This window comes from Sminthopsis crassicaudata, chromosome 1 (assembly GCF_048593235.1).
Source record: "Sminthopsis crassicaudata isolate SCR6 chromosome 1, ASM4859323v1, whole genome shotgun sequence".
In the NCBI taxonomy this organism is placed as follows: Eukaryota; Metazoa; Chordata; class Mammalia; order Dasyuromorphia; family Dasyuridae; genus Sminthopsis; species Sminthopsis crassicaudata.
Window position 1 is genome coordinate 511935351 of NC_133617.1, and position 12418 is coordinate 511947768.

At 36.8% G+C, this 12418-nt stretch overlaps 1 protein-coding gene across 1 annotated transcript in view; it reads right to left on the minus strand.

The window, feature by feature from the left end:
- Positions 1-2219: 2219 nt before the first annotated feature.
- The window catches only part of B4GALT1 (beta-1,4-galactosyltransferase 1), an 82977-nt gene continuing 72778 nt past the window's right edge, over positions 2220-12418 (minus strand). The window contains exons 5-6 of the mRNA XM_074281605.1: positions 10993-11097; positions 2220-10624 (exon numbers count right to left, since the gene is read on the minus strand). Coding sequence (XP_074137706.1) covers positions 10492-10624; positions 10993-11097 — 238 coding nt within the window. The 3' untranslated portion in view covers positions 2220-10491. The remainder of the gene's footprint in view (positions 10625-10992; positions 11098-12418) is intronic.

Genomic DNA, 12418 nt, shown 5'->3' on the forward strand with positions numbered 1-12418 from the left:
ATATATATATATATATATATATATATATATATATATATATATATGTACATATAAACATAAAGCATAAATATGAAATGTATAAATGAAAATATATACAAAATAGATGCAGGACAGAGAGGGCACTAGGAATTGCAGACAGAGTGCATATCAAGAAAAGTTTCATATAGAGCAAAGCTTCTTACACTGTGGGGGTCATGATCTCCTATGGGGTTATGTAACTGAAATGTGGGGGCCATGAAATTATGACTTATTATCAGTAAATGTTTGTCTATCTTTTTACTACATCTATATACTTGGGGTTGCATAAAAATTTCTTGGGCAAAAAAAAAGTCACAAGTAGAAAAAGTTTAATAGTGCTAAATGGATAGTGCTAAAACTGTCTTAAAGAAAGATTTGTCCCTTTAAGCATGAAACATTGCCAGGAATAAGGCAGGAGTGTTATATGTAGAAATATATAGGTATCTAAGCATAAGCAGCTAGATAATGCAGGGATAGAATGTTGGTCCTGGAGTCAGGAAGACTCATTTTCCAGAGTTTAAAATAGGTTTCAGACATTTACTAGTTGTCTGACCTTGAGTAATTTCCTTAACCCTGTATGTCAGTTTCCTCATCTGTAAAATGGGTTGGAAAAGGAAATGGCAAATCACAAAATATCTTTGTCTAGAAAACTCCAATTGGAGTCATGAAGATAGATATAACTGAAAAATAATTCAACAACATATGACAAATAGGTCAGAGAAAGCTAGTTTGGTGGAATCATCCAGTGTGGAAGGGAAAACTTTTTTTCAGTGAAAGCTGGAGAATATAGCATGGGGACAGATTGCATAGAATGTTATTTCAGGTGATCAAAGCAATAGTTTAAGTCTTAATTAGGAGATTCTATGACCATACCTAAAAATAGAGGTTGTTATTTTGAAAATGCACATTACCCTTTCTAAAAGATTAACTCTGCAAACTTTATTGAGTAAGATGACATGGCTTTGAGGTCTTGTAATTTAAGTCTTTCTCTCCCTCCCTTCCTAATTGGAAGCTTGAGTTATCTTTTATTTTATTTTTGGAGGCTGGGTCTCCCCGTCTTGCCCAGCTGAAAGCACAGTAGCCACTGATCAGCTAGTAAGCCTATTTCTAACCTGGGCTGGTTTGTCCCTTCTTAGGGCAACTCCATAGCTCCCTATTCTTGAGGACAAGATGCTATCATTGTTGAGTCATTCCAATTATGTCCAAATCTCTGTGACCACATTTGGGGTTTTCTTGGCAAAGATACTCAAGTGGATTGCTAATTCCTTCTCCAGCTCATTTTATCGATGAGGAATCTAAGGCAAATGGTACTAAATGACTTGCCCAGGATGAGACATCTGGTGTCTGAGATCGGATTTGAATCTAGGTTCACTGACTCAAAGGCTGGCTACTGTGCCAACTAGCTGCCTTGGAGAAGAATGAAGTATATTGGTGCTGGACTAAATGCAGACACTCAATCAGCTTTAGCCCTACTATAGCTCAGAACTTCCAAGCTCAATCAATTCCTCCGCCTTGGCCTTCCCTAGAATTGGGGATCACACCTATTTTTGCACCTACTTCCCAAGGTTACCATGAGAATCATGAGGCGCTTATAAAGTACTTTGTAAGCCTTAAAATGCCTCAAACACCAATCTATATGCTAGTATTATTTTCACATCATTACTTAGGTCATTACCTAGGCTTTACAAATATGGCAAAGACTGGCTGTGTTTCCTATTTATTATGCATACCAAGCTTTAGGTCTCAATTAGTTCTGGTTGCAAGTCTAGGGGATATGACAGACCAGAACTGTCTGGATTATTTGTATATGACTAATTGTTCCTGGTAGCTAAGTGATATAGGGGATAAAGGGCTAAGCCTGAAACCATGAAGATCTAATTTCAAATTCAGCCTCAGACACTTAACTAGGCAAGTCACTTAACCCTGTTTACCTCAGTTTCCTTATCTGTAAATGGGGATTATAATAGCACTTACCTTCCAGGGTCCATATGAAGATAAAACAAAATGATAATTGTAAAGTGTCTGCCACATTGTAATTACTATATAAATTTAACTCTTATTATTATTTGTTAGTATTCTTATAGCATTTAATACAGGGTCTAGCACCTAAATGCTACATAAGTATTAGCTATTATTAAAGTTGGTACCAGGAAGACGGTAAACTCATGTTAGACAAAAAATAAAGACTATACACACAAAAATTTATAAAGATAAGTTTATTTATTCAAGTCTTTAATGAATTTAAAGGCAAAAAAATACAGTTCTCATCTGTTATGAATATCAAGACTGGAAGACCCATTCTCCCAGCTCTTACAATTGTATATATACACACATATACACGTGCACACACACAAAAGTTAACAAAAAAAGTGCAAAGCAGAATTAGGATTTGAAAACAAACCAAATGACCCCATAACAAGTTACCGTAATGCTTACGGTTCAAAATAACAGCATAACATACCTAACTCTGAGTACAAGCTCAAGAAAAACCAGGCACTTGTACTTTCTTTTATGCTGAAATTATATTGTGTATATTTTTCACTAGTTTCCTAAAGACCAGCAATGGAACGGGTGAAATAATGGAAATATAAATGATAATTTCACAGTCACAATTCACTTCTGGATAAAAAAAAATGCTCATAGAAAACTAGACCCTGAAAGATCCCAGAGAGAAATAACAATGACTGCATTTCATGGACTGGTGAAGTCCAATAGGAATTTCACAGTCTGACAGATGCATCCCATGAACATTCAGCAACAGCGAAGTCTCCTAAAGAATCCCTAGAAGGCCAGGAAATGGGTAAGGACTGGAAAGATGTTTGTTTTCCCTTGTGAAGAGAATGATCTACACTGTCATGTGTTTGAAAGTGACCCGAAGGAATAAGAAATAATCTGTCAATGAGGTTTTAGGATTTGGTATTTAAATTAAAATAGGCACTAGAGAAGTTGCTTTTCTGGACTTTTGCTCCCTTTTTTTTTAAGGCACTTTGTAAATAATCCTGGTCATGATGTGACCTGGAAAAGAGAGACCATGAATTCTTAAAGATCTGAATCTCCCCTCTTTCCTAAAGATATGTTCCTACTTCTGAAAGCAGTTCTGGCTCTGAGAAACCAGTCATTAGGATTAAAAACAATTTATTTGCATTGCATAGCTGTTGCCGTACTAGAAGAGTTAATAATAATAATAATAATAATAATAAAAGTTTTTTGGAGAAAAAAAGTTAAAAACAAGATGTTGGGAACTTGAGAACTTGAAAAGTGCTCTCACCACAAACAACTATGATTTAAAAGACTGGGAATGGGGCATCCATTGAAATTTGAGGAAAGGGAAAACAAACAGTCTTCAGTTTTTCAGGCACATCAAGATTTCTAATGTTATTCCTCTCTTCAGCCACTACAGCAGATGGGCAAGTAGGAAGGCTGGAATATAAGAGATGGAGAGACCTTAAAGACCACATTCCTCATCTTACAGAGGAACATTAAGGCTAGTATTCTAAGGTCACATAGTGAGTAAATAACAGAGCTGGGTCTGGAACCTGGATCTCTAGAACATCTAGGCCTCAGCTCTAGAATTAGGCTTTGGGCAAGTATTACACTTTTGAACCTAGTCTATTTAACCAGTATCAGCTCAAGCTGAATATTCAGGGATTTCTGGGTGGAAAATTTCTCATTTCACCCTCTGTTCTGATGTTCTAAGATCCCAAGGAATAGGTTTTAGGTAAAACAGCATAGTGCTAATAAGGCTTACAAAGTGATTAACATACAATTATCTCACTTAACCCTCACAACAACCCTGTGAGGTAGGTAAGGTAGGTATCATTTATCTCTGTTTACAAAAAGAAATGTAAAAGTAAGGCTTTAATGACCTGCCTGAGTCACATAGTTTGGAGAGCCAGCATCCTTGGAATTCCAAAACCAGTGTTCTTCCAATGGTGGGTTACTGATTCTTAGGGATTATTTACACCATTATGAAAACCACTGTAGAAAAACTTGAGGGGCAAAGAAAGTTTTAAGCACCTGAGTTAAGCCTGGGTTAGTTTCTACGAAGAGAAATTGCTAAATGGAAGAAAGATGCATCAGCAATCTTAGGAAACAGGGAGATGGCAGGAAGGAAAAACTGAATGGCAAAGAAAAGAGGAAAAGGTGATGGGAAAAGGAAAAAGGAAAAAAAGGAGTTGGCCAAGAAACACAAATAATGGATTAGCTGGTAGGGGCTACCACAGAGAAACTGCTCTAGTTGCTACTTGGGAATTGCAATGCCATCCACTTATTCAAGACAGATGTTGAGTCCTAATGGCCTGTAAAGAAGTCTGGGGATATGTATAATGGAAACAGGATTCCCATTAGCGTCTATGATAGAACAGGGCAATCCCAGTTCTGGGAAAGAAAGAACAGATTTGTGAAAACTAATTCTTCTTGGGTTCTACATTATCTTTAGGACATATCTGCCCACCTAGACTTTCACTTCATTATTAAGAAGCGATTTTCCAAAGGGGAAAAAAATGTTGTCTCTTTTAATTGTGAGGTCATTAAAAAAATTTTTTTTGTGAAGTCATTTTTGGATGTTTCTCTGGTCCTATTCTTAAAAGGGAAATAAGTCTTTGTCTCAGAGGTTTAACAGGAACTCCCTTTGGTACTAGTGACCTATCCTTACAAAGGGAAGGCAAACAATTCCCCAACATGTGGGTATAACAAATGAGATTCCACAGCCTCATTTGAAAGGTTTGTAAGTTAACTTTTCTCTCAGTAAAATAAAAAGGCATTAATACTGAATACAGCATACACATATTTTTGCCCCACCTACTGACATTTAAAACATTACAATTAAAGTGTACATAGGAAATTCAAGTTTATCCCACACTATCAGAAGAGTATGACTTCCATTACCTAAAGAATACTAAATATCTGTGTAAAACCTGAATCAAAACAGATCATTTTATCCCACAATTACAACCCGATTTGTTCATTTTAAACAATACAAACTGCTAATAAAACATATTTATCGGTCCTTAAAGAAATAAGGCAATTTAGAGACTGAGCACTGAACAATCTAGCAACAAACATATGCTCTGAGGACTAAAATCCCTCAGAACTAAAATCTGGGGGAGATAAAATATATCTAATACTACAATAATTGCTGGAGTTGAGTTAAATTTTTGAACAAATACTACTTGAAAAGCAAATTGAACAGGGTATTTAAATTGCACTCATTCTCCATAAAATTTTGGTATTTGTTTTATGAGAAACAAAATATATCATCTGTAAAGCAAAGAAGACTCATAGCATCCCTTGGGGGCACAGCTCTGGTTCAGATACAGCTAACCAGAGCTGAACAGATGGGAAGTTCATAGGTTTTTCTGGTAAAATCAGAGGATAGCTGAAGCTTCTTCCATAAGGGCAGGGAATAAGACCACTGCCCTTAGCAACAGTGGAAGAAGCATCAGAGAAACAGAGGAAGTACAGAGGTCAAGTAAAGGAGTGAGGGAGCAGGAAATAATAAAGCCAATGGGGCAGAGGAGAATGGATTTTATTCACAAGCAAGGTAGCACTTACAAATGGAATAAGCAACATAAATAGGCTAAAACAAGGCCACAGGGGAATAAAATAGAGAATAGCCAGAGCCAGAGGTCAGAGCTAAAGAAAGGAAATGGACAAGTAAAGACCAAGACCACTGGTTAGAGGCAAACTGTACACAGAATAATCAGCAGAATTGAGCACCTTTTAATGAATCTGGCAGATTGTATTTCTTTGGTTCTCTAAGGATCTCAGGCCTTGCTTATACTCAGACCCCTAAGACCTGAGCTTGGCAGAGGAGCCCTGTTGAAACTGTCTGCCTTGGGTTGTTGACTATCCCAGTATGCAGTCAGTTCCAAGTTCTCTCTATTTAAGCATGTAGAGTAGCTGCCATATTAGTTGTGATTCAAGGATGGTCCATATCACAAATTTTGCTTTCCCCTAAAATCCACAGGTGTAGAGGTGTAGATAAAATAGTAATGGAAAGTGGTAGGATAGGTCAATTTAAACCCATGAAAAAAGAATGGTAAAAGGACAGGATGGGGGCTAGAAGAAAAAAGTCATAATGCAGATTATGGAGAATGGTTCAGTGTTTTGGGTAAAGACACACTGAATACAGATTGTGGGTATTGAACTATGTCTAGTCCTCTACTTACAAGAGCTCTCCATAATTTACATGCTATTTATAGTCTACTTGTGTCTACTAAACAGCAGTCTGATAACATGAATAGCATCTAGTTGCCCTAGGTAATTATACATTGTAAGAGAAAGGGCAGAAAGAGAAATTGTGGAAGAGGGACAAAAGTCATACTTAGACTGGAATGAAGTGTTCTGAATGAGAAGGGCATCCATAATCATTATGTAGTTAAAAACAAAAGTCAATCCTGGGGAAGACATCCCCACCACCTGTCCTGGTGATAAGAGTTATAATTAATTGTCCAAGTATTATTATAAAATCCTATTCTCTTTTCACCAGTTCTTCATAACAGTGAGCAAAAGAAATGTTTTCTGCCTGCAAGACTATGAATAAAATATTGAAAGATGAAATGAACTAAGGCTTGTGGTCAGATGAGATGTGTAACGAGACCACTTACCCAAAAAATATCTCTAAGGAAAATTCTAACTGTAGGGAAAAGCTGGAGCAGGTTAAGAAATCAGGCTATTTCTGAAACGGTGTCCCAGTGATGGCAACATAGCCTTGAAGATCAATTTTTTAAAAAAAGAGAAGAAAAATGATTCATCATAAGAACTAGGGATTCTCTGGCCTTTGGACTGGGGGAAAAGAAAAGGAAGCTTGAAAGCAAATAGAGCTATAGGACACTGTTGAGTTTCTTAGTTCAAACCTTTGGCAAATTGAAAAAGATGAAAATGAATAGGGATAAATGTAAAGTTTTGTATGTGGATTTTTAAAAGATAATTTCAAAAGTACAAGTTGAGAAAGGCATGGGTACAGACAACAGTTGTTCTGAAAAAGATGTAGAGTCTTACTGAATTCCAAGCTTAATGAATCAGCATTCAAAAAAAAACAAAAACAAAAAACAAAAAACAGAACCACATATTCATGGGCTGCTTTAAGAGGAACACTAACTTCCAGGAATAGGAAGGTGGATAGTTGCACAGTACTCTTCCCTCATTGGATCGTATCTGGAATCTTGCATTTAAGTGAAGAATTTTGAGAACACATCATATGAAGATGAGTTGAAAGAACTGGGTATGTTTACCTGGAGAAGACTTAGGGATGACATAATAGGTGACTTCAAGTATATGAAGGATTATCCTGTGGAGAGATATGTATATCCATAAAGACATATATCTCATGGATTAGATAAGTTGCCTGGTCCCAGAAAATTGAACCAACGGCAATGGGTAGAAATTGTAAAGGCAAAGTTAGGCCTAATATACAGAAAAACTTCCTAACAATAAGAGAAGTCTAAAAGTAGAAGAGGGAGGATGCCTTGAGGGATAGTAGGTTTTCCCCTTCTGGTGAGAATTCAAGCTGAGAATGGATGACTTATTTACTTGTTTAGTACAGTGAGGATTCCTTTCACGTATGAAGTTTAAAAAAAGTTTTGGGGAGGAGGAATCAGAGATAAGTGACTTGCCCAGGGTCTCACATACAGTTAAGTGTCTGAGGTCATATTTGGACATATTTGGACATATGGAGTCACCCTGACTCCAGGGTCAGCACTCTCATGTTTGGGTTTAGCTAGATAGGCTGGGGTCCCTTCCAACTCTCACACTCTAGGATTCTGTGTTGATGTAGGCCATCTTATGATTATTAGAAATCCTGCCTGATCATGTAGATAATTTTGAAGAAGACAACATGAACTTCAGGCAAGATTCTGTAGCAAGTCCTTTCCCATCAAAACCATATTTTTGAAATTAAAGTCCATAAATGGCCAAATCAAATTCATCTGTAAAGTAGTTTTCAGGTCCTTTTCTTCCCTTAGAAATAATTGGTTTGAAGGTCTTTCACAGTCTTAGTTTTGAAGAATTCAGGTATGTCTAACCTAGAAAAGCAAGTATGGAACTAGAAGAAAGAACATTTATCTCATACCACAATAGCATTTAAAGGTTTGTTAGGAAGGACTATGACATAGTCATGAGCCCAATAAGTATCCTAGACCAGGGGTTCGCAAACTCTGGCCCTTGGGCCAGATGCGGCTGCTGAAGAGTTTATGTGCCCACCGGTTATGGCAAATGGGCTGGGGGTGGAGACAGAGTGTGAGCTTTTGTTTTTACTATAGTCTGGCCCTCCCACAGTCTGAGGGACAGTGAACTGGCCCCCTATTTAAAAAGTTTGAGGACCACTGTCCTAGACAATTAGGTGAATTCCTAGCCTGGATGGCTTCCAGGTGACATTGAGTATCTGAATCCCTAAGTCCTAAGATGAAGAATTGGTGTTTCCTGAGAATATTCTACATACAAATTCCTAGATATTAAAGACTATTAGCAAGAAAATGGATATGGGAGAAACAGAGAAGCTGCTTTTGCTGGATTAGAGTTTAGGCAACCCAAAGGGCTTCGTTAAGAATTTAAAGGAGTATTCAGTGGGGAAAGGATGGGACTGGAGAGGAAGCTCCATTGGATTCTATTTAACAGTGTATTCCGCTTACACTTGGAGTCATTCATAACACAGTGGACACTGACTCACAAAAGAAGCATTTCTCTGGAAATGAACTCTACCCAATGTAGATTTTCTATGATAAGGAAGAAGAGAGCAAAGTAGGAAAGTAGAGGAGGCTCTGTAAAAATAGTAAGTTGAAGAAAATTTAGGCGAGAGTTATATTGCTCTTCTTTTTAGAAACACTGATCAATGAGGTTCAATGGATAGTAGCTACCTCTACCCTAGCATGCTGAATGAGTTCAACCAGGTTTTCTGGGTCACTGTTTAGCCAGAGCAATTAATTTGGAAAACTCCCTTAAAGAAATCTGTGCGACTGGCACAGTAGCTACTGGACTGATGGATTGCCAGCCACCTCCTCCTGTGGATAAATCTCTAGATTAGTCCAACTGTAGACCACCCTCATTGATTAAGAAATTGAATGGATTTAGAGAAGGGCAGGAAGACCACAATATGACTGCAGGCAGAAAAGAACCATCCATTCATCTACTATTGGTAGATGAATGATGCAGTTGAGGAGAATCCCATTTAGAGATCGTCTATGAAACAGTTCATGTATTAAGAGGTACATGAATAGCTATAGAAAAGCTTTAAAAATTGGAAAGTTTCTCTGTCTTGTCCAGAATATTGGTACAGGAAGGCTAGTAGGCTAGGAAGGGGAAAGAGACAGACTGGGTGGACACCTGAACCTAAAATCAGAAAATCTCAAGACTCTTTGGCAAAGATACAACCTAAGACTGAAGGCCAAATTTATCTTCAAATCAGACTCTTGAGTGGCTAGAATTCTCCCTATGTAGAGTAACATTTTCAGGCCTATAATGAGTAAAGAGAAGCTAAGAGATCCTCCATACCACCAAATGATGACCAGTCTATAACTATGATAAATCATGATGGAGCTCTGAGACAATGGGTTTCCCCTGTGCCAAGAGATGATAATGAAAACCTACTTGGGTCGGCTGTTGAGTCAATGAGGCTTACTTGTGGCACAAGCAGGAAAAAGTCAAATACTATGGAATCTACCCATATTGGGAGAAGATACAAGAGATCAGTCTGTCACGGCCAGCCATGCAGATTTAATCAAGGCACAATTTGGGAGCCAGAGACCTAAAATCATGGTAATAAGGGGAGGAAAACAGGAAAGGAATGGGAATGAGGAGGGTAGAGGGAAGATACAGATTAGGATGTTGAATGACATAGCAACTAAAGACTAAGGTAGGAACCTGCAAAAAGGGAGGGTTTCTCGGCAGCTCCTCAGGAACTTTTTCTAATACCTCCTTTGGTTCTTAAAGGGTCATAGCCCTTATTAGCTGGTTGGGACCTGGCAAATAATTTCCCAAAATGTAAACTTGTAAACCAATTTTAGCAGCATTTTCCAGTCCTTCATAAAATTAAATATTACAACAAATTTAAAGCAAAATTCTTATATATTACATGGAAATTTGGCAGATTGATCCTTGGGAATTAACCACCAATCACTGAAGCTAGAACGCAGTGATTTTTAGCTGTTCACAACTGTCAACTTATCGTAGGGTAAGCTGTTAAGAACCATAATCAAGATAGTCTCCAACAAGAATATAAATAACCAACAATGCTTATATACAGTCTCTAAAACTTACAGCTAGAAAAGTCGTGTGCTGAGTCAAGTTGGGGGCAAGAAGACCCACTCGTCCTAGTGATTTGGAAAAGTTTCTGAATAATTACATGAGGCATTCCTGTTCATTTTGATTGTAGTACAACAAAAGGCAAAAATGGAAAAAATTCCAGCAAGTTTACAAAGAGAGTCAACTTAGGTCCTTGATTGTTTTTTCAGGTCTTTTATGGATCTCACTGAGATGCTAACTTGGTGATCCAATATCTACTGTGATTTTGGTATAGAGAGGGTATTTCTGAATTTCCAAAAGTTGGTACTTAAGTGAGTTCAAGCCATCAGAATTCATGGTCTGCCTTGTATGTGCAATTCTGTCAAATCTGTAAACAGAAAAACAAACCATGGTGTCAAAATTCAAGAAGAGGCATCAAACTGTTTTCCCCTTTCCCTTCCCAAATTTCCCTGTGCTTGGAAAGACCTTATTAATTATTATTAATTCAAGATTTTGCTTGAATTAATTTAGCTAGAATTAGGGGCAAAATAATCTTTTTGATTCCCAGAACTCAGGACAGTCAGCAACAAGAACATCTAAGGAAAGAGTGACCTTATGTCAGGCTGTCTACAGGTTTGAACTTAGGCTGGTATTTTAGTACTCCTCCCCCTCTCTTCTCAAATAACCAGCTCTTGAACACCTAAATGTTATTTCTTTAAACCACTAAGAGAAAAGGATTGAAAACTAAGAACACACCTTTGTGGATTGGGCTCATTTTTTTGATCTCTTGAATGGCGGATCATCCGACATTTTCCAATGACAGCATTTGGCCGTGATATAGACATGCCTTTATAAACTAATCTGTAAGTATTAAAAAAATAGAATAGTGTTTCTCATTCTTTTTAAACCTACATTCTCATAATATACAATTAAAACAAACATAAATTACAGTATTTCTTAAATATTGGTTAACATAGTTCAAATGTATCAAATAAGTAATTCTAAACTATTTAAGTATATATTGCAATTCAATATTTTGCAGTTACATTAATTTATCAAATGAGAAGATGATCAAACTTAGTGTGAGCAATGAAAACTCTTTTCTCCTCTTGCCAAGAGGCATGTGCCTCCAATTGAAATTGTTTTTATTTTAAAAATAATAGTTTTCCTTTTAACTTGTGAAGCACTGTGTCTGTGATTGAGAATGACAAAAATTAAATCATACATAAATTCTATAATTCATTTTCTTCCTATTCCTTTAGGAACTCTCCCTACAAAGCTACAACATATTTAGCACTTAAGGTCTCTTGGAATTCAATGGTTTATTCAAGGGATATTCACATAGATACTAGGTCCTATAAGAGAAAAAAATAATAAAGTACCACTTTGCCCTCAAGGGGCTTACAGCCTAAGAGGACAGATAAGAAAGGCCAATAAAAACTTACAAGGTAAGTTCCAGATACTTAAGAGAATTATAAAGTGCTATGAGAATTTACAAGAGGAAAAAGTTACTTTAAAATGGATCAACAAAGGATTGATTCATGACTGGAATTTAAGTGTGGCTTGAAAGATGGGTAGGGCTGCTGCAAACATTTTTGTATAGTTGAATCTTTTTCCCTTTTTTATGATCTCTCTAGAAAACAGGCTCAGTAGAGACACGGTTGGATCAAAGGATATGCATATTTTGATAGCCCTTTGGGTATAGTTCCAAATTGTTCTTCAGAATGGTTAGATCAGTTCACAACTCCACCAACAGTGCATTAATATTCAAGTTTTTCCACATCCCTTCCAACTGGGGGATCTTTTCCTATCATTTTAGCCAATCTGAGAGGTGTGAAGTGGTACCTTAAAAGTTGTCACAATACAGTATTTTCACTTTTTCTTTCTTTTTCTTTTTTTGGTTGCTTACATTTTGTTTTTGGTCTCTTTTTTTTTTTTCCTTCTTCAACTTATTTTTCTTAAGCATGATAATTGTGGAAATATGTACAGAAGAATTATACATATTTAACATATTATTGGATTACTTGTCTGGGGGGGGAGGAGGAAGAAGGGAGAAAAATTCGGAATATAAAGTTTTGCAAGGGTATATGTTGAAAACTATCTTTGCAACTGAAATTGTTTTTATTTTAAAAATAACAATTTTCCTTTTAACTTGTGAAGCACTGTGTCTGTGATTGAGAAT